General features: G+C 48.4%; 1 protein-coding gene across 1 annotated transcript in view; it reads left to right on the forward strand.

Moving 5' to 3' along the window:
• The window catches only part of LOC123754667 (origin recognition complex subunit 3), a 111241-nt gene that overhangs the window by 13362 nt on the left and 74818 nt on the right, over window positions 1–23061 (forward strand). Inside the window, exons 3-5 of the mRNA XM_069326325.1 lie at window positions 10725–10990; window positions 11139–11277; window positions 18713–19149. Of these exons, the coding sequence (XP_069182426.1) occupies window positions 10725–10990; window positions 11139–11277; window positions 18713–19149 (842 nt within the window). The remainder of the gene's footprint in view (window positions 1–10724; window positions 10991–11138; window positions 11278–18712; window positions 19150–23061) is intronic.

Below are 23061 nucleotides of genomic sequence, written 5' to 3' on the forward strand. Positions count from 1 at the left end.
AATAATGGAGAAGCCTACCTTACATACACTGAACAAACCATTATGACATTTTCCTTTTTTCAAATGTGTTCAATATTTATTTTTCATTTGCCTTATAGCAAAAGGTTCGTTTGGTGGTCAGCAGGTAGGCTGCTCCATGTTTCTTACATAAAAAATTGTAAATAATAAAAAAATGAAGAATTTTGAAAACAAGAACAAATGTCAAAAAGGTTCGTTCGGTGGTCTACAGGTAGGCTGCTCCATGTTTCTTAAATAAAAAAATAAAGAAAAATAGAAGAACTGTTGAAACAATTTGAAAAATTGACAAATGCCATAAAAGTTCGTTCAGTTTTTGTTAGATAGGCTGCTCCATTATTGAGACGTAAGTGACAAATACAAAACAAATGGAACACATTTGAAACAAAGGAAGATCGTCATAATGGAGCAGCCTACCCAACTAACACTGAACGAACCTTTTGCTGTAATGAATATGAAAGACAAGGGCTGCTGGCTGGGTTAGTACTGCGTGAGCAACCATTTGTGGCACACGTGCCTCTGGCTCCCAAACACCTGTCCCACATGGTGTTGAAAGACTGCACTCAGTCAGTGAAATTCAGACTCTATTGTTTGAAAAACATAAGGGTCATAATATTGGTGAAGCTATGCGCAATAAGGACTTAACACAACGGTCAGATGCAAGTGATACAGTACAGCACCTATGAGGATGACACAGCGAGCGTATTCAGTTGTAGCTCTGAGCCCCACCCTTGCCATCTCCAATTTATATAGATGATACATAGATGAATCGTTTTGTGAGTTCAGTGATGATGCATCTGATACAAGTAGTATAGATGAACAGTGTTAGCAGCTTCCATGGTGGTGTTCTCCATAGATATTTTCAAGAATACCTGAATCTCTTCCTGACTGACGGACACTCTTTGAGGCTAGCTGAAGCTCTTTCTAACTGACGGACACTCTTTGAGGCAGGCTGAATCTCTTCCTGTGTGGGACCATACAAAGCGATCTTTTCAAGACTACCTTAGAAATTGATCTTTTCATATAATCTTTTCAATACTACCTTATGCTTTACAAGCTTGGCTACATACAACCTACAAGTACTAAAGCCAAGGGTGCACGCGAGTGTGTTATTTGCAAGCACACAGAACGATGAAACAGGAAGCGAAAATCTATCTGTAGCTGGTGCAATGAGAGCAAAGTCGTGCTGTGTACCATGGGTTACTTCGTTGATTATTACGCACCTCTAAAGTACTGAGTGTGTAATACAGTGTGTTCCTGTGTAAATAGTGTGTGAAACTGTACATATTGTAATTTTAGTGAATTTTTACCACGTAATATTGTGACAAACATTTATTGTGGACACATTACTGACACATGTATCACAGTTCCATGGAACATTATGAACATTCTACTGTATACATATTGTAAAGGACACAAATATGCATCATATACGATAAAAGAAACAAACAAAACTGCATTGGAAATACATAGAAAAAATATTTGAAAATATATTTGTGGCAACACGCGGTGCTTGAATGGCCTGGGCGACCGTGTCTGGGAGCTTCACACACGGGCGACCAGCCCCTGATGACGTCACAGTGCACCTTGTCCACGTCCTCACAGCCAAAGTAAGTGGAATTTGGTAATTATTTTTACATAGACATGTTCAGGGAAGGTAATTTATCATTTTACAAAGAAAAATTATTTTTTGGGAACATTTGATGTCATGCACACTGGGGAAATTTCACAATAAACACAGTGCATCACAGTTGTTACATAGGGACATTTGTTTTGTATGGCGTCCGTTTCACATGACGAACACAGAACGGATTAAATTTGTTATTCGAGGTACCACTGTATTTCCATGTGCAGATTTGGAACCAGTCCCTATAATATTTGATGGTTGTAGAGAGGAAATATATAATATGAAGATGCGCATTCAGTACACCATATTCTGGTTCACCCAGAGTTTGTTCATTAGTTCATCAAGGTACTCAGTTGACCTTGATTCGTTTAAGCAAGGTCACATTAGTCTTATAGCTCATTCCTGCTTTTCACATTTCCTTTCACAATTATTCTGTAAATTCTTGGTACTTGTTTCAAACACATTTACTATACCTGCCTCAAAATTAATTTTCACATCTTTCATCACACATAACAAATACTGAACAATTAGACTACTTGACTCTTTCAGTTTTTAATTTCTTACGCATACATCTTGAGCTCTGACCTGCATTTCATTCATCATCAATTCCAATTCTTGATTCACTGAATGACATACTTATTACATGGCCCAGTTATTTACTAAGACTAAGGCTTGCTCTTATAATCCTAACTTTATTCTACTTTATTCTGTCCTCATGGCAATTTTATTTTTGAATATGTGCAATGGTATTGCCAAAGTGAGAGTGTTAGTGATCAACTTTATCTCTTAGATGCCTATCAAATCAAACTTTCTTTATAACATTCACCACTTCCAAATACAGTACTGGTTCCTTTTCTGCGGGGAGCCCCTACAGCTCCCTGGAGCTTATCGGGCTAATGTATGTTATATTAGACAGGAACATTGGCTATGGAGTTCAGACCTACCAGGGACCAGCGCCAGAACATGGCCCCTTCAGAGAGGTTAAAAAACCCTGGAAAACCCCCTTGTGGTTGGGGGTTCTCCTTATCTGCCATCGACTGGGGTCAGGCACCCAGAAAGGTAGGCATAACAAAACAATCCCCACATGGTAAGAAACTAAAACAGAAAACTGGACAGAGAGGTAGAAACTCCCTACAATCCCAAGGAAACAAGCAAACAACCAAACATCACACTTTACTGCTGCGCTGCTTGTCTGCGCACCCCTCCCCGCCCCGAGAGGGGAAGGGGGGAGTTCCGGACCTCACCGCGCCGGCTACCTAGCACCAGTTCGTAAGCTAATGTCAACCGGGACAGACGCTTCTCTGGCCTCAGTTTCCTAGGCGATGTTTGCTTTCGTGGCGTTCACTGCTGTGTTTTCTGTATTGTGCAGTGGCCAGGTGTTCCTCATCAGTACCGGGGCTGCATGCGCTTAGGGGCTTTCTTCCCTAAGCGCACTGTGAGTACTGCCCCCTGCGTGACAGGGTTATCTTCCCTGGGGCATTCGGGAACCATTCCTGTAGAGGTTCTTGCTGCTCGGCATTTGCCTCACCCTTGGGGCCAGCTGGAGCTTGGGGCCCTTGTTTAGCCTTGGGTAGGGACTGGTATTGTGCTGGTTAGGGCATCAGGGTGTTGCACGGCCTACCACCTACGCGGCGACTAGTTCCTGTTGCCTTTGGGAATGGTGTACTTTTGTGGGGTTTTCTTATGTTTTTCTTTTAACACTTTCGCCCGGGCATGACGCAGCATTGCGTCATCCGTTTACTGGCGGTAATACAGGGGATGACGCAGCATTGCGTCATCCACTTTAAATAATCGTCAAAAATCAGGTTTTTATCCAATATTTTTTGGGACTGGTTTTAAAATGCGCGCCGATGTCTTCCCATTTTCTTTGTTGAGCCTCGTGGCCCTCAGGCGGCTTGGCACACGCCGTGGGCCCATTGTTTTCGCTCCACTGTTGTGACCAATGTTGCCTCCCCTCGCATCTCAAACGTGTGAACATTTCGGCTATTTTCCGTGGCTATATTTCTTACTGCGGCTTTAGAAACTATCTACGCTTACTCCACGATGGATAGTGATCATGAACAAGGCCCTTCCAGGAAGAAAATTGCGAAAGAAAGGCTTGAAAAGGGCGGGAATTGGGAGTGTAGCTGGAAGGCATCTGAGCGCTCACTTGCGGCTAACGCATGGCCCGTCTTCAACTCGTCGGCGGTTGGAGCGTGACCAGGTTTTTTATTTTATATGCTAATGTTCCTATAGAGAATTCTATTGCGAACCCATTGAGACCAAAATGAAAGACCTAGGACGAAAATTGAGGTGACCAGAGTGAAAACATTTTATCGCGTTTGCGCGCTCCTGGGTAACTCGTTCGCACTTTCTCTGTTTGCTGCGGGTAATTAGCCGGGCTTTTGGAGTTTATATGCATTTAGTGCTGTAGAGAATTTTATTGCGAACACAATGATACAAAATTTAATCTCGTAGGACGAGAATTAAGGTGACAAAGTTAAAGAGAGTATACACTTTTCAGAATTTACGCGCGCTCCCGTGACACCCTGGGTCCCATATCGCACAGTTGAGGGGTGGCGGGCGGGGTGCACGAAAGTGTTAATATGCCTGGTGGGGGTCTGCCTAGTGTGGCTATAGTTCCACTGGTAGTGTTTGGTGGCCCTCTGCTAGGCCCCTGTGATTGTACACGTCGCAGGGGTTTTCAGTGTTGCATCCCCTCTTGTTAGCTTGTGTGTTTAACTGGTTAGCAACACCTTGCCCGGGCTTCCCGTAGCAGTCAGCCTACGCGCCCTGGAAAACCCTGTTGGGGCTCCGTTGACCATTGGATGTGTCTTCCGGGTTCCATCCCGTCTTGTGTGGGTTCGTTGGTTGCTGTGCCCTTGTCTCAGGGTGATGGTCGCCACTTTTACCTCCGTCATGCTGCCTGTTTCGTCACTGACACCTTGACCCGGAGTCTTGCCAGTTGTGTTCTCTGCTTGTTCTCCAGTACTCTCCTGATGTCCTTACTGTTCAAAGTACAGTGGTACCTCAGAATGCGAGTGTCCCTGTATGCGAGTTTTTCGGAATACGAGCAGGATTTCCTCGAAAAATATGTCTCGGAACGCGAGGGTTACCTCGGGACACGAGATTGTTGATACGCGTACAGGCCGACCCAGCGCGTGGTGGTTCGGCGATCGTCGCCCCTTCCCTCCGCCCCTCAGTTTACCATTGTCTCGTGCCCAGTGACTACCCCACATCAATTCTTCTCGCGGATTTTCAGTGTTTTGTTTGATTTTTGGTGATTTGACTATACAATTTGTTATTATATATCTCACCATGGGTCCCAAGAAAGCCAGTGGTAAGGATAAAGGCCAGAAAGCCCATGTGAGGATGACAATAGAGGAGAAACAAGAGATCATTCGGAAGCATGAGAATGGTACACGTGTTGTTGAACTTTGTAGGCAGTACAACAAAGCCACATCAACAATATGCACTATACTTAAGAAGAAAAATGAGATTATGAGTGCTAAAGTGGCAAAAGGAGTCAGAACAATAACGAAACAAAGACCACAAATACTTGAAGAAGTAGAAAAGTTGTTATTAATTTGGATACACGACAAGGAGTTAAGGGGTGACAGTGTTTCGGAGGCCATTATTTGTGAGAAAGCCAGGGTTTGGACAGATTTGTGGTGAGGAAATCGAGCAGTGAGCCTCAACCAGGACCTAGTGGCACTCAGATAAAACGTCCCAGGGAGAGCACACCAGAAAGGTCTTCACTGCCTGATGTGATAATGGAAGGGGACTCCCCTTCCAAACAGTAACTCCTCTCCTCCTCCCCCCTCCTCACCATCTTCCATACGCCTACAGCATTCAACAGCAAGGTAAGTAATAACTTGAACATAGTTTTGTAGGTTTATTTAGATGAATTAGGTATAAAAATTTAGTTTGATGTGGGGTTTTTGGGGTAGTCAGGAACGGATTAATTCATTTCCCTTTATTTCTAATGGGGAAATTAGCTTCGGAATACGAGTTTTCGGAATACGAGGCGTCTCCAGGAACCAATTAAACTCTTAAACTGAGGTATGCCTATACAGGCAGCATCCGCGTTGCAAGCTCGGTTTAGGTTGCTGCAGTGCGCTAGGTTGGTTTTCCACTCAGATGCCCTGGGGCCTCCCTGTTTTGTTTAGGTGCTGTTCGCCCCTTTCCCTCCCTGTTCCCGGCTCCTGACCATCTGCGGGTTTCGGGGTCGGGGCGGGGTTTAGTTGGTTCCGAGACTTGAGCGGCTTCTGGGGCTGCCCTGTTTGGGTTGGGGACGGAGGTTTTCGAGCCTGTTCCTCCTGCCAAGGCTTTTGGGTCTTACCAGCGGCCCATCTTTGCTGCATTTCCCGTGGACTTTTCCTTTTCTTTAAGGGCAGAGGGGTGTGGAGGACAGCTCTGCCCCGGGGCCTCTGTTGTGGGTTCCTGGGGCTGTGGGGGATGTCCGCTTGCAGTTTTAGGGCTATTTGCCCCTGCCTGGGTTTTCTGCATCTGGGCGGGGTTTTTCGTCCCTCTAGTCTGCTTCCTTCCCACATTTGCTGGCGTGTTTTTGGGTCTATTGCGTCAGTCACAGCTCCTTTGTTTTGGTGGCCATTTTCTTTTCTGTGAATAACTCTCCACTTGGCCACGGGCGGCGCTGCCGTTTGTTTACCGTTGCCTGGGTGTGCGAGCTGGTGTTTTGGTTAAGTTTTCACCACCTGTTAGGGATTTTATTCTCCTGTTGCCATTTCTTTGTTTTTCTGGGGTGTTCTGCCCGTCTTCTTATCCTCTGGGAACAGTTGGGTGTTGGTTTTTACACCAGTTTTTCCATTTTCTGTCTGTTCTGGGTTTGGGCCCTAGGGTTTGGGCTCAGTATCCCTGTCTGTTTACCCTTGCTCCCACACCTTGTCCCTCGGTTTTCGGTCTGTTTTGGCAGTTTCCCTGGGTGCTGTGCTTTGCCCCTCAGTGGTGCAATTCTGCTGGCAATTGTGATAGTTTGGGCTCCCCCTGGTTCGATTCCAGGTTCCCTTGGGTTCTTTGGTTTCGTTCTGGAGGTATCTTCCTCTTGGGGACCCTTTGTGGGTTCAGGGGGCTTTGTTACCTTGTTTGTGACCAGGTTCTGCCTTCTGGGGTTCCGAGGTTTTCCTGGCTTGCAGGCTGACCTTTTTGGGTCTTGGCACGTGTTGTGGTTGTGCTGGGGCTTTGGGTTTTTGTTGTCGAGGTGGGCTTCTTGGTGCCTTCTTCGACTGGCCAGTGTGGTGCTCTCTGCCCACCGGTCGGCGGCTTGTCTTTTTCTTTTCTTTAATTTATTTTAAATTTTATTTACATGTATGTATATATGTTTTTATACATTTTGTGTGTGTAGGTATGTATGTATATATGTGTGTGTATATATATATATATTTGTACATGTATGTATGTGTGTATTTATATATATACATTTTCTTTTGGAAGGGGTTCCATTCTCTTTGCTGTTGATGGGGCGCTGGGGGTGCAGCTTGCTCTGTTAGCTCTCGCTTGTGGTTGTCTTCCAGCCTCTGGTGGCATCGGACGGCTTCTCCCCCTTTGGGGGGTTCGGGGCTGGCGGTGTGGGCTTGTTCCCTTGCGCTTCGTCATGTCATCTTGGTGTGGGTGCGTTTGGACATAGTCGTTCCGCCCCATCCGTCCGAGGTTCCCGCCTGTTCTAGTGCAGACACAGGCCTTGCGGTTCTTCTGGACTTATGCAGCCTGCACCCTGGATTCTTTGCCCTCTTCGGAAAACTGTTGTTTCCGGTCCGGCTTCTATTGGCGGCCGGGTGCCTGGATTGTGCCCCTGGACCTCCGGGTCACTTCTTGGCACATTCCTCTCCAGGGTTCCGGGACTGGTACAGTTGATGGTGGGGCTTCAGGTTTGCCGCTTTTGTTGCCTTCCCTAGTTTGTAATTGGCACTTTGTATTTACACATCTTTACCGGATCTTGGTGACCTGTCTGCGTCTGCTCGGGATTCGGTTTCTGGCCTACCTCGACGACTGGCTGGTGTGGGCTCCCAGTCAGTCCGCTTGTCTGCTCGCCAAAGGTGTGGTTCTTTCCAGATTGCCGAGTTCGGATTCCTGGTGATCTGGAGGTCGTTCCATCTGTTTCCGTCCCGGGTTTGAACCTGGCTGGGTCTTGTTTCGGATTCTTCGACCGCTTTTTTGTCTTTCCCTCCAGAAGCGTTGCTGCGGCTGTGGTCCCGCCTTCGGCTGTTCATGAGGGGGTCCTGGGTTGCTCGGCAGTTGCTCGAGCAGTTGTGCGGGAGTCTGAACTTCGACGTGCTGGTCTGCCCGCAGGGTCAGGTTTGGCTTCGGCGTCTGTTTGGTTCCTTCGGAGACTTCCCTTCCGCCTCTCTTGCAATCGTTGGGTTCGTTCCTCCGGGGATCTTGTGTTGGACATCTTCAAGAGAAAACTGGACGGTTTTCTAAGAGAAGTTCCGGATCAGCCGGGCTGTGGTGGGTACGTGGCCCTGTGGGCCGCTCCAAGCAACAGCCTGGGGAGTAGAAGAACTCCCAGAACCCCATCAACCAGGTATCAACCAGGTGGTGCTGCGTCACCAGCTTCCTCTTTGGGGTTTTCGGGGTTCCGTGCCTTGGCACCTCCCCGAGCCTTCGCTCGATGTGTTTACGGACGGGTCATCTCTCGGCTGGGGCTTTGTGACCAGTGCTCACCAGGTCGGCCGGGGATGGTGGGGTCTGTCTCTCCGTCGGGCTCACAGCACGTTTTGGGAGTTCGTGGCTGTCTGGTTTGAGCTTCGGGAGTTCGTGGCTGTCTGGTTTGCGCTTCGGAGGGTTCGGGTCACTCGGTCCTCTACCATTCAGCTCCATTCAGACTGTTCTCTGACGGTTCTTTGCCGGAACCACAGGGTTTCTCTTAGGTGTTTGACCTTTGGGGTTGGTCCCTTTGAGTGGCTTGTTTGCTGTATTCTCGGGGTTTGGCTAACCGTGAGGTTCATGTCCGGGGTGTGTCCTACGTCCTAGCGGACAGCCTGTCTCGGTTCATTCCTCTGTTCGCAGATTGGCCAGTCGTCGCCGACTCGTTTCGTTGGCTCTGCTGGACATATGGACTCCTGGCCATGGACGTCTTCGAGTCGGCGTCGTCTAGGCGTCGCCCATTCTATGTTGCGCCCTTACCCGCCTGCGAGGCGTTTACGGTGTTTACCTTTCAGCAGGACTGGTCGAGGTGGGGGTACCTGTTCCTCTGCTCCCGGTCCAGCTGTTGCTTCGGGTTCTGGCTCGGTTGGAGCCCATTTCCAAGAGAGTAGTCCTCATGGTCCCTTGGTGGCCGGGCCAGCTTTATTTTCTGACGCTGCTTGATAGGTGTCTGAACCCGGGGCGTTTTCCCGCGGCTCCGCCTCTTTCAGCAGGTCAGACTGGTTCTGTACTTGACTAGTTCGTCCTTCTCCTCGGCTCTTCGTGTCTGGTATTTTGACGCGGGTATCACCATCTCTGTGGTGATCAGGTGGCTTTGTTGATGGTGACCCACCTGCGAGCTTCGTCTCGGCGACAGTATGATGTTCCTGGTGTTTCTATGCACCTTTTTCTTGCTCTTCGTAGGTTGTCTTCTCTTTCACATCGGGTTGTCTTGTCCTTTCTTGGGTTTTCAGGACTTCAGTTATTTGATGTTTTTTACTGTCGCCTCGTTTTGTGCGGCGCTGGCGGAGCCACTCCGGCTTGCGTTCGGGGTGGATGTCACATCTGCCTCGTTCTGTACGCTTTCTCGTGTTTTGTTTCACCTCCGGCCTGCTCATGCGTCGCCTGAGCTGTCCTGGTCCTTGATCAGGGACCTTGATCAGGCTCTTATCTTCTCCTCAATTTGTGGTAGCCCCTTTGGTTCAGGTTTCTGCTCTTTGGTACTGGTGGTAGGTTTGTACGTTTGCAGCCTTTCTCTGTCCTTCTGGCGACGGTCGAGACGGTTGCTTTCCAGAGGGGTCCTTGGGTTATTGATGCTTGATTGGTTCGGCCAGGGGTGCGTCCTGTGTTGTCCGGTTGCGCTTTTTTGCCGTTACCAGCGTACTGTGTCTGGGGATGCGCTTTGGGTTGATCCAGTTCCCCTCGTTCCCTGTTTCATAGCTCGGGTCTTCCAGGTCGTCCGCAGAATTTTTAAGTCTTCCAGCCTGCGGTCTAGCCTTGCGCCCGTGCTGTTCGGACGTTTGCAGCTTTCGCTGCATTGTTGGTGACGTCTAGGGCTCATTTCGGGCGCAAGGATTTGAGGGTCACACAGGTTCTTGGCCGCTCATTCTGTATGCGCGCGTCTACTCCTGTGTGTTCTTGTTTTCCTTGGCTTGCAGGTTGCAGCCTGTTGTCTCAGCTTCGCGTTGCGGAGTTTGTGGCGGCCGCCTCCTGGGTCAGCCCTTTCTTTTCCTTCTCTTTGGGTATGAAGCTCCAGGGAGCCGGAGGGGCTCCCCACAGAAAACCAGCGTTGAATGTAATGAAACGCCATTTTCTGGGTGAGCCCTGGAGGCTCCCTGGCAACCCTCCCTCCCACTGGTTGGTGTTTTTTTCGAGTTGGTTGAGCTTAGTTTCCGAAATGATGCTAGGCAATATCGCGGTGAGGTCCGGGGCTCCCTCCTCCCCCTCTGGGGGCGGGGAGGGTTGTGCGGACGATCGGCGCGGCAGTAAAGTGTGATGTTTGCTTGTTTCCTTGGGATTGTAGGGAGTTTCTACCTCTGTTCGTTTTTTTATTTTAGTTTTTTACCATGTAGGGTTTGTTTTGTTATGCCTACCTTTCTGGGTGCCTAACCCCGGTCGATGGCAGATAAGGAAAACCCCAACCACAAAGGGTTTTCCAGTGCCATTGCTCCCTGAAACCTCTCTAAAGGGGTCAGGTTCTGGTGCTGGTCCCTGGTAGGTCTGAACTCCTTAGCTAATGTCCCGGTCTAATATAACATACATTAGCCCGATTAGCTCCAGGGAGCCTCCGGGGCTCACCCAGAAAATGGTGTTTCATTACATTCAACACTGGTTTTATTCCTTTTATATTCCCTGCAGCTACACAAATAACTGTCATCAGGGTATATTTAAACAGTTTTCTCTTTTTATTTGCTTTTTCATTGATTTAATAACATGCTGAATCTTTTACCACTAATTTCAGGATTTACAAAGCAGTATTCATGCCAAAGTATTTGAAGACTTGGTGAAATTTGTTAGAAATTCTGGCGAGGAGAGTTGCACCATAAATGCTTCAACTAGAGGTGGTAAATCAGTGGAAGGCCAGAGAGATATACCTACAGCATGCTTAGTAACGGGTGTAAACATGCCAGACCACGATGCAGTGTTTAGCAGTTTAGTTGGCCTTCTGGTTGAAGGGGTTACACCACACATTGCACAGCTTCGAAGTAGAGAATGCACCACTCTTAGGTGAGGATGGTCCATTTCTGTTCGTGTAGGTCTTTCAGTTTGTGAGACACTAAAAGAGTAATTAAGTTATGAGTTGTTATAAATCGCTATCGCTTAAGCTTAATTTATTTAACTCGGGGAAAGTGAAGACATGTTTTGGCTATTACAGAGGTGCCATTCATAAGATGATCACACAGCTGATGGGTCAGAATGACTTGGTAGATCTTGATTTTGAAGATGAAATGATGAAAGTACCATCCATTAAGAGGACTCAGGTTAATATGGCTGTATTAACTTCATGGTATCAGGTAAGATAATAGTTATTACTACTCATCTTGTTAAGGTAATTTTCATTTTGCATAATTCCCAATATTCCTATATACTGTATTCGGCATCTTCGTAGTTTTTTTAGAATAAAATGTATATTATTTCATGGAGAGCGCCTTTATGGTTCTCTAATGCTATAGTCACTGAGATAGTGAACGTCCCCTACACAGTTACTTCAGTCTTTGGAGTTCTGTTGGCCTACCAGGAACCCCGAGCCCGAACCTATCGGGCTCCGCCCCATGGGTATTATGGTTGGTTCCCAGGGTTGGGGGGGAGAAAAGGAGGGGCCATGGGTACCCTTCTACCCTTCCATTATAACATCAAGCAGTGATGACTTCTCTGGGGAACACTCTCTGGCACGTTTTGTCTGCATACCACTAGGACCTGCTTGTGGCTCACTGCTTGTTTTTCTCACTAAAAACCTGTCTAGTGACACTTGTTTTTCCCTACTTTGTAACACTTGTCTGAAGTGAGACATCACATTGTCATTAAAAAGGTTAACACAACGGCCTACTACAGCTTGCTCTGGGTGAATTAATAACTTTTTCAACATCCTCAAGTGTTTGTGTTCTTTGTCTCATGATTGTTGATACACATTTTGCCACTTTAGCACTCGTAATGTCCGTTTTCTTAGCAATTACAGTGCATATCGTTGACAGATTTATTGTAGTGCCTAGCTTGTTCAACAACCCATGTACCATTTACATGTTTACGAATGGTCTCTCTTGTTTTTCCCCTATGGTCATTCTCACATGTGTTTTCTTGGCTTGAACCTTACCACTAGCTTTCTTGGGACCCATGGCAAGATATATAATAATAACTTTTATGTTTAAATACCCCAAAATCCGAAAAACTTTGAAATTCTTTACAAAGAATTCAGGCGCGATTGTCACTAGGCGGGAGGCACTGGTAAACTGAGGTGCGGTCACCACGCCACCACCTGGTCCAAACCCGGCTGTTTACCTGAGGCTCTGCCTTTTTCAAATCGCTCCTGTGGAGTACCTTGCTGGTTCTGCCTTCTCCAATCTTCATGTTTGGAGTGTGTGATACATGTTTATCGCCATCTTTATGGTGATCAGGTGGCTGGTTTGTTGGTGCCCACCTTCGGTCTTCCTCTTGGGGACAGTATGAAGTCTCCTTGTGTTCTTTTCTCCATTTCCTCTCCCTTTGTCGTTCCTCTTCAATGTTTGTTTCAGTTGTTCTGTTTTCCTTTCTTGTTTTTTCTTGATTGGCATCTTATGTTGAATATTCTCGCCTCGTATCGTGCACTGGTGGTAGAGCCGCTTCAGCTTGCGGGATTGAGACTTCATTACTTTCAGCGCTGTGTTTTGGTCATCAAAATGCTAAAGTGTTTAAGTACACTTAAATGATCACCATCAAGTTAGCTGAGTGGTGATTGATATTGTAAAATGTATAAGAGAAAAATAACGCAATATTTGAGGTTGAAAACTGTTACACACATGGAATGGGTAAGTTGTTCATAGTGAACTTGTAGCAGAGTGGATAGTGGGTAATTGAGATGTGTTAGATCATCAAACTTTGACTTTTCCCAAAATTATGGATTCAGTTTTGAGAACACATCATGGAAAAGATGAGGAAGAGGTTCAGAATTCACTGGGGAAAGCATCTGTGGAAGCAGGGATTGCTCGTAATAGTCAGTTTGCTTTATTTTCTTTTTGAGAAAGTATCAGACAGCTAGTCGTCTGTTACCCCCAATCCCCTCTCCCAGCCCCTTTTTATTTATTGTTGATATTAGGGGCCAGAAATATAGCTTTGTGTCGAGTCAAATGGATAGTGACTAACCTTACACTCTTTTGTCTATTACATCTTCTGCTCCCAAATTTGCTTATGTTTATTGAACTTGTGTGTTGCTTCAACATTGTTTTTCTGGGGGAGCCCCTATGGCTCCCCGGAGCTATCCATGGCTGATATGGATACCCTAACTATTTTGCATCAGTCGATGTGGGTGGAGTTCTAGGCCTACCGGGGACCACGAGCCAGAACCTGGCCCCCTCAGAGAGGCACCGGGAGCAATGGCCCATAGAAATGCACATGTGATTTGGAGCATTCTATATCTGCCATCGACCGGGACAGGCACCCAGAAAGGTAAGCGCCACAAAACAAACCCCTATTCTGGTTAACCACAAAAAATCGACAAACGGGTGGACAGAACTCCCCCAGGAAAACGAACTAACAAGCATGACGTCACATGAGCTGCGCCGCATGTCTGCGCAGCTCCCCCCTCCCCAGGAGGGGGAAGGGGGAGCCCCAGACCCACGCACCGGCGATCCCCGCCTCAGTTCCTCGGCTGATGGGATAACGCATGGTCGTGTGGCTCCAGCTCCAGCCTTGTCTCAGTGCTGTGACTTGTTTGCAGTGCTGCTCTTACGGTGGTCGTGTGAGCTTGGAGTAGTATTCTCAGGTACTCGGGCTGCATGTGCTTAGGGTCACCTTCCCTGAGTGCCCTGTAAGTACCGCCCTTGGGGCTTGGGGTTGCCTTCCACAAGTCACCTTGGGTCTACCTCTGTTGGCTTTTCGCTGCTTGGCGTTTGGCCGCCCCGAGGGTTTGGGGGTTTTACTCCCTTGTTTGCCTTGGGGTAAGTGGTAGTTATAGCACTGGTGGGGCGCAGGGGACTGCGTAGCTAGTTTTCACCTATGACAGCGGCCGGCTCTGTTCCCTCTGGGTACGTTGTCCACTTGTGTGGTTTTTCTTTTATATTTGTTTTTGCCTGGTAGGGGGGTCTGCCTTGTGTCCCCCTCCCCTTATATTAGGTTCGTTTGTGTGGTGGCACCCCCTTCTTCTCCCTCGCGAGTGGACACGTCCCGTGGGTTCAGCTTTAGCAGTTTGCTTGGTAGTTTGGGGTGCCGGTTAGCAGTACCCTGCCTGGGATAACCCTTAGCAGACCCAGTCTAGGGGCCTTGGGAACCCCCCCCCCCCCCCCCGGGGTCTCTCGAGTCCGATAGTGGAGACCCTTGCGCCCCCTCTCGCTTTGTGCGAGTTGAGGGTTGCTCTGTCCCTTTGTCTCGGGGTGACTCTCCTTGTTTTTGCCTCCGTCATGCTGCCTGTTGGGTCGGTGACACATTCGACCCTTGAGTCCTGCGAGCTTTGTTGTTTGTTCGTGACTCCATTCACCCAGTCTGCTGATGAATTCCCGTGGGCGCAGGCAGCTCGCGCGTTGCAGGGTAGGATGTTGCAATGCGCTCTGGTTTGTCACTTCCCCGGACGCCCCGATGCTGCCCCGCTTGTGTAGGGACCCAGACTTGGGGGTTTTGGTCGCTTCGGCCTTGGTTCTTCCACGCCCCCCTTGTTTTTCCCCCTCCTGCTTCCGGCCCCTACGCATCTGCAGGCTTCGGGGTCGGGGCGGGGTTAGAGGTTCTGAGACTTGGGCAGTTTCGGGGGTTGCCCCGTTCAGGGTAGCTGCGAAGGCATTTGAGTCTGTTCCTCCGGCCGATGCTCCGGGGTCTGACCAGTGGGCCCCTTCTCTTTCAGCTCTCTCGGCTGCCCCGGCCTTTTCTTGTGGAGCCGGGGCTTTGGAGGTCGACTCGGCCCCGGGGCCTGGTGCAGAGGCTCCTGGGGTTGGGGAGGAGCGGCTTTGGGGGCCTTGGGCTCCATTGCGCCCCGCCTGGATTTCCGTCCTTCTGAGCGGGGCTTACTTTTGCGAGGAATGGGGTTTTCTTTCCCCCCTCTGCGTACGATTTGGGCTTGGGTTCTGCTCCTCCCCGGGTTCGGTTCCGTGTCTCTGTGGTTTCTTCGGTTCCGTCTTCAGGAGGTTTTCGGCTAACTGCATCTCTTCACGTGCGGTGCGGTTGGCCTTTGCGGCTTACCTCTTGCGTGTCCCGGAGTTTGCCTCCATACTGGTTCCTTCTGTTCTGGACAGGTTGGGCTCCTTGTGGCCGTTTGGGCTCCTTGTAGCCGTTTGGGCTCCTTGTAGCCGTTTGGGCTCCTTGTAGCCGTTTGGGCTCCTTGTAGCCGTTTGGGCTCCTTGTAGCCGTTTGGGCTCCTTTGTCGCCGTTTGGGCTCCTTGTAGCTGGTTGGGCTACTTCTCGCCTTGTTGGGCTACTTCGCGCCTTGTTGGGCTACTTCTCGCCTTGTTGGGCTACTTCGCGCCTGGTTGGGCTACTTCGCGCCTGATTGGGCTACTTCTCGCCTTGTTGGGCTACTTTCTTTCGCGTCCTGCGCATGCGCCGTGGGAGTTTGTTTTGGTTCCGGGCGGTGTGCACACGTGTTCTGCTTCCATTTCTCTCGGGGGGGCTTCGCCTCTCGCTCTTTTCTTAATCCAATCCGTGCCCCGTTGCTTTGGGGGTGTTCTCGGGTGCCGCTGTGGAGAAATCATGAGGTTTTTCCCTGCGTTCTAGGGGTGGGGAGCCTCCTTCACTGCTCCCCTCTCCAGCATGGGCGCACTGGCCGCCGCCGGCGGATACGGACTCGAATGCTTGCGTCATGGCCCTTCAGGGCCTATGTTCTGCAGGTGAGTTGGTGCGGTTTTGGCGTCTCCTTTGTCCTGACGCTGTTTTTGTTTTTGGGAGTAGGAATGGGTGTACATACGTACTTGCGAACGTGGACCGTATCACCCGAGGTGCCTACTGCAGGGCTATTAGCCCATACTGGGCAGTTCTTGTTCTCTCCACCTGATTCCTTCCTCGGTTCACGGGTGTCTGCGGGTGGCCTCTTGTCCCTTTCAAGGCGGTTCCTGCCTGTGCTCCTGCCCCTCTCCTATGCTTGTCTAACCTTGCTTGAGTTCGGGGACCCGCCTCCACCTTGTTCCGCAGTGCAACGGTGGGGGTGCCTGTTTGGTAGTACATTTTCCTGTTTTGGAGATTTTGTGTTCGCCTCCTTGTGCTTGCAGGTTGGGTTCTGGCTTTGTTTCCGCCTCTTCCCTGTCGTTTGCCTGTCGGGCGGATTCTGTGCTTCATGGGCGCTCTCATCTCTGCTCTTGGGGCTGTGATTGGGGTCAGCCCATGTTGGGCTGCCTAATGTGTTCCTTTGATTGCCTGTTACACTGCACACGTTTCTTCTACCGTCCCTGTGGCTCAGTTGGGTGCTCGGTTTCCGCCTGTGTCCCCTTGTGTGCCACTCGTGTACGATTTATCTATCTTCTCTGTCGCTTCCTCGGGGAGTGTGGTGACGTTTTGCTGCGGTTTTGGTACTGCAGCTGCGTGTCAGGGTTGGTTGTGGCGTTATGTTCGGCCCTTCAGTGCTCCCTCTGGGGCTCTCCTTCCTTGCCGGTCTGGCTGTGCCGGCCCTGGTTTTTCCATGTTCCTTGGATTCTCTGTCTTGTCCTCGCCTCATTGTGCTGGCTGGGGATGAGCTTGGGGTCTTCGTCTCGCCCCTCGCCTATCCTCCGGTTTCGGTTCAAGTTCCAGAGCCTAGTGGGCTCCCTTCCTTCGTGTTTTTCACGGCTGCCCCGGGGTTTTTCTTGACGCTGGGGCTTTGAGGGGACAGCTCGGCCCCGGGGCTGGGGTGGGGCTCACGTGAGGGGCCTTAGGCCCCGTTGGTCCCTGCCGGGGTGTTTCAACCCCTCTGGGCGGGACTTGCAGTTTTGTGGTGTGGGGTTTTCCGTTCCCCCTCTCCGCACGTGCTTTGTGGGCGTTGGCCCCTCACTGGGCTCGGTTTCCTTGTCCATTGTGCCCGTTGTTTCCGTCCTGTTGGTGGATGCTTTTCTACGATCTTCGCCCCTTTTTTCCGGGACGGGCCTCTCCGTCATGTCCCCCTCTTCTTGGGGTTTCCGCATGACTTTTGGTCTCGGGTGCGACGGGGTTTTGGTGCCTTCATCCTTTGTGTTTGCTTCTTTTTGTTCTCGAAGGTTCGGGACGGTTTTGCTCCTTCTCGTTTTCTGGTTCGTCTGTCGTCATTCGGTTGAGCTTCCCTACGGTCCTTTCTAGGGCTTGTGGGTCCTCTTCCCAGCAGCTTCTGGGTATTGGCCCTTTTTGTTCTTTTGTGAATATCTCTTCTCTTCACACTGTCTCGGCGCTACTAGTTTTCCTGCAAGCGATTTTGTTCCTCTTAACGAGTCTTTTCGCTCCTGCCCTTCTGCGGGATTTTGGTGCGGGGCTGCTCCTTATGCGAGTTCCTTCCCTGTCAGCTGCACTTGTGGAGGTGGACTTGCACACTTGTTGCATTTTCGTTTTGGTCCTGCGTTTTCTTTTCCCTCCTGGGGCTGTCATAGGATTGGCTTGCGGAGACCTCCGGCCTGCTTATGCACTGCCTGTGTCGTCCTGGTCTTTGGACAGGGTGCTCTCCTGTTTTTCTTCTCTTCGGTGGTTGTGGCTCCTTGGAGTTAGGTTTGCTTTGCCTCGGTTTTCTTTTTGTGTTGGCATTCACCTCTGGGGGTTGTGTGGCAGAGCTTCTTGCTCTTCTCAGGCGCAGTGGTTCTTGACTCCTATGGTCGTGGTCATAGGTTTCTTCGTCTGCAGCCGTTTTCCCTTTTTTCTGGCGAATGATATACCTTGGGTTATTGTCTCGACTTCGTGTTGAGGAGTGATTCACCGACCGCCTCCCGGGTATGTCCCCTTGTTTTCTTAGGTAGTCTTTGGTGAGGTAGCTCCGGGGAGCCGTAGGGGCTTCCCCCAGAAAACCAGCGTTGAATGTAATGAAACGCCATTTTCTGGGTGAGTCCCTGAGGCTCCCCGGCACCCTCCCACCCTCCGATCGGCGGGTTTTTTCGCGGTTTTGATATCCAGCCTCAGAACTGGGGCGGGGATCGCTGGCGCGTGGGTCTGGCTCGTGGTTCCCGGTAGGCCTAGAACTCCACCCACATCGACTGATGCAAAATAGTTAGGGTATCCATATCAGCCATGGATAGCTCCGGGGAGCCTCCGGGACTCACCCAGAAAATGGCGTTTCATTACATTCAACACTGGTTTTTTCAAAAGCCAATAATTATTGTCAGGTAGGTCACCTTACTTTCCTCCTCAGCTCTCTCTTGCCTATTTATTGCCTGTCCCTACCTGTCCTCATCACAATCGACTTGAGAATGGTTCAGGACGGACCGAAACGTCGTCGTCCCTTCAACTTCTAGTGTGTGGTCTGGTCAACATACTTCAGCCACGTTATTGTGACTCATCGCCTGCCTATGTAAAACAGTCAGACTTCTTTTTTATTATATTAGTTGTATTCTACATATATTTAATTTTACTTTTATTTATTTGATTTACTGTACTGTGTTTATTGGAGTGCATTCTTTCCATCAATATAATCTTCCAGTCATACAAGGGGTGGGGGGAGGGGTTATGTTCCAAGAACCACAGAAATATTCGCAGAAGAGGGCTGTTGGTCCCAAGCATTTTAGATAAGTGATGCCACTGTTTAACAATAGAACCATAATATTTGAAGAGCAATTAGATTAATATGCATTTCGGTACACTTAAAAATTAGGACACTTATTTAATAGCTTCTTACTTTACAACAATTTCCAGGAGCTTACAAGTACAGCATTGCAAGATGATCTTCCTTCTAAGTTAAGAGGATCCCCACAAAAAGTAGCAGGATATACTTGCAAGGATGTAACGTCATGCAAAGCTATGGAATCCCCACGCAAGTCTATGGCATCGCCACGCAAGACTATGGCATCGCCACGCAAGACTGTAGCATCCCCACGCAAGATAATAGTATCCCCAAACAAGACTATCGCATCGCCTCGCAAGACCGTGGCAGTTCCATGCAAAATTATGGAATCTACTTGCAGAACTATGGAATCTCCATCTAAACCTAAGAAATCTCCTGCAAAGAAGATAAAATTAAGCAATGAACCGTCTCTGCCAAAGAGAGGCCTTCGTCCACCTCTTGTAGTTATTTTAGAGGATGTGGAAAGTTTTCCTGCAAATATTCTTCATGACCTCATCCTTATCTGTAGGTATGTATACTGTATGTCAGTAAGTATTGACTGCATGAGAGACCTTTCCTGAGCTTTCAGATTTGTAACCCTCCCTAAAGTAAGGTCCTGTGTCCTTTAACAGGAGTCTGCTACAGTCAGGCAGGATAACATATTGACACTGATGCCACAGGAAATTTTATAAATGGTCTCATCAAGGTTATTATAGCTTGTAGGGAGTTACGGGATAATACTCATTCCAGTCCAGAATGACTGACAGAGGTCACTTTATAAAAAACTTGAGGCCCTTGGGAACTTTAACTTAGGATTATTGGTGTTCTTGCTGGTTACCAGTTGGTCAGCCTGGCACCATACCCTGAGCACCATGAGGCCCCACCACCATAATCACCTTTGGCTGCCCTGATGTAAGTCATCTCACTCACTTTCTAACTGTTGTCCCTTTTGCAGTTGGCAGGCCAGGACTGGGTTTTCAGTCAAGTTTCACATTTTTTCGGATGTCAGGGGACACCGCACCCGAGTGCCGGGGGGAAACTGCACCTGAATGTTGGGGAAACCACACCCGAGTGTCGGGGGAAACCACACCCGAGTGTCGGGAAAACCCGCACCCAAGTGTCAGAGGAAACAGCACCCGAGGGCTGGGAAAAAACCGTGCCCTAGTGTCGGGAAAACTGTACCAGAGTATCAGGAATTTTAGTGCGCACCAAACACTGCAATTTTGTAGTTAAGATGTCCATGGTATTGTATGTATAGTGCCCATTCTACTGTTATTTTATAGAACAGTGTTTCCTCTTCTGATATCAACCTATTTAGTGCTTCAGGTCTGTGCCACAACCCCAGACCTTCCTCTATTTTGATAGTGGGGATGGGGGCCGGTCTTGATCCTGGTAGGGTATTTTATTGCAGTGTCTTGAGGGTGTGTCTTAGGTTCTGGAGTGAGTATTATGTTTTCCACAGTTAGATACCCTGGATGTCCATGTGAGGTTCCCAGTTCCTCTTCATGATGCATTTCTGGCCTCCTGTTGGGGATTCCTCCGGATGTTTTTACCTTGATTCCCTAGCTGGGTACTCGAGTTGAGTCCTCCCGGAGGTCTTTCTAGGCTACTCAGGTGTGTTTCCTGTTTTTTCAGGTTTCTAGTCTGGACCTCTGGGGGATGGGTGCCTGGTTGTCGGGTGTACCCTTGGTGCCTATTTGAATTTAACATTTTTCCTTGTGTATGTTTCTTGACTTTACCCATGGGTATGCCTTGAATACTTTACTTTGGCTTTTCTAATGAGAGTGGTATGTCCTGCAGCAGTTCTCTGATTATCCTGAGCAAGAATTTTGTCATTATCAGGAGTGAAATTTTCCATTCTGAGTGGCTCCTTGATTACTTCCATTCCCACCCTGTTGGTCTCGGATTTCCAAAGCATTCTTCGGTGTCTCGAGATTTATGTGAAGACGCACTGGCTCTCACACCTAGTAGTGGTGACTTTACTGCCAGCAGGTGGCAGTCGGGTAACAGCTACTTTTCTCATTAGTTAGCAGATCTATAAAGGGTATTCTTATGTAACCAGTTATTATTGGGAGATGACTGTTTGGAGGTGCCATTAAGCTATTGAAGCTTAATGGCAACATCAGTATTCAAACAGAGATACAAAATGCAAATTATCATGATGATAACATCAGTTCTGTAGACAATTTTCATGTGATGAGCGTATTACTGTAACCCTTAGACCACGCAATACATACATACAGTGGTACCTCGGAATGCGATTGTCCCTGTATGCGAGGTTTTCGGAAGGCGAGGTGTATTTACTCCAAAAATTTGTCTCGGAAGGCGATGGTTACTTCGGGAGGCGAGTTTGGACGCGAGTTTGTTAATACGCGTACAGCCGACCTAGCGCGTGGTGGTTCGGCGATCGTCGCCCCTCCGCCCCGCCGCCCCTCAGTTTATTATTGTCTCGCGCTCAGTGACTACCCCCACATCAATTCTTCTCGCGGATTTTCAGTGTTTTGTTGGATTTTTGGTGATTTGTCTATACAATTTGTTATTATATATCTCACCATGGGTCCCAAGAAAGCAAGTGGTAAGGATAAAGGCCAGAAAGCTCATGTGAGGATGACAATAGAGGAGAAACAAGAGATCATTCGGAAGCATGAGAACGGTACACGTGTTGTTGAACTTTGTAGGCAGTACAACAAAGCCACATCAACAATATGCACTATACTTAAGAAGAAAAATAAGATTATGGGTGCTAAAGTGGCAAAAGGAGTAAGAACATTAACGGCACAAAGACCACAAATACTTGAAGAAGTGGAAAAGTTGTTATTAATTTGGATACACGACAAGGAGTTGAGGGGTGATAGTGTTTCGGAGGCCATTATTTGTGAGAAAGCCAGGGTGTTGCACGAAGACCTTCTAAAGAATACCCCTGCAACGAGTGATGCAGATAAGAAAGAGTTTAAGGCAAGCAGGGGCTGGTTTGAAAAATTTAGAAAGAGAAGTGGTATCCATAGTGTTACAAGGCATGGGGTTATGTGATGTGATTATGGAAGGGGACTCCCCTTCCAAACAGTAACTCCTCTCCTCCTCCCCCCTCCTCACCATCTTCCATACGCCTACAGCACTCGACAGCAAGGTAAGTAATAACTGGAACACAGTTTTGTAGGTTTATTTAGATGAATTAGGTAAATTAGGTATAAAAATTTAGTTTGATGTGGGGTTTTTGGGGTAGTCAGGAACGGATTAATTCATTTCCCTTTATTTCTTATGGGGAAATTAACTTCGGAAGGCGAGGCGTCTCCAGGAATGGATTAAACTCTTATTCTGAGGTATGCCTGTATATGATTTGACAAAAAATAATTTAACATAAGTTTTAAAAGCTTGCACAAACACTTTCCAATTTTTTTTGCATAATCAAATAGACAAATGTTCCAACTTTGTCTAAATGATCACAGTGTAACTTGAAAAACAAGAGAATCAAAATTAATTTTAAAATTGAATATTGGAAACTTCAGCTTTTCAATTCAGAATAAAAAATATGAACTATCACCAATTGTTCATTTAATGTTATTATTCTCTCAAAATAGCATATGATCTTCATTTTCATCAAATTAGAATATAGTTTTTCAGTATACAGTAGTTTACTGTAAAAAAAATCGTCAATAGGGCATTTGAAATATGCGGCACATTTTGACCAAAAAACCAGCGTTGAATGTAATGAAACGTCATTTTCTGGCCGAGTCCCAGAGGCTCCCCGGAGCTTACTAGGCTGATTTGCTAATGTCAGACTTTGGCATAAGTCATGTGTGTGGAGTTCTTATGGGCCTACCGGGGTACACGAGCCAGAACCTGGCCCCCCTCTAGAGAGACAAGGGGAGCAATGGCCTATAGAAACCCCCCGTGTAATTGGAAGCATTCTATGTCTGCCATTGACCGGGTTAGGCACCCAGAAAGGTAGGTGTCCCAAAACAAACCCCTATTCTGGTGAAAATTGCAACCAAAAGCCGAATGTGTGGATAGAACTCCCCAAACAAAAATGAGCAAACTAGTATGACGTCATTCGTCATCGCGCAGCTGTCTGCACAGCCCCCCTCCCGGGAGGGGGAATGGGGAGCCCCAGACTTACCGCGCCGGTGATCCACACCCCAGGTCTGAGGCTGGATGTCAAAAACACGCGAGAAAACCGCTGACCGGAGGGAGGGAGGGAAGGATGCCAGGGAGCCTCTGGGACTCGGCCAGAAAATGCCGTTTCATTACATTCAACGCTGGTTTTCTGGGGGGAGTCTCTACGGCTCCCCAGAGCTAACTACCCACAGAGGAAAGAATAGGGACTTACCCGGGAGGCAGTTGCTGCTCACTCCTCAACCCGAAGTCGAGACAACTGGCTGCATCCGCCGACCCAAAGCGACACAGGCCCGACCAGGCCCAGGAACGTTTACAAGGTAACGAG

This window comes from Procambarus clarkii, chromosome 18 (assembly GCF_040958095.1).
Source record: "Procambarus clarkii isolate CNS0578487 chromosome 18, FALCON_Pclarkii_2.0, whole genome shotgun sequence".
In the NCBI taxonomy this organism is placed as follows: Eukaryota; Metazoa; Arthropoda; class Malacostraca; order Decapoda; family Cambaridae; genus Procambarus; species Procambarus clarkii.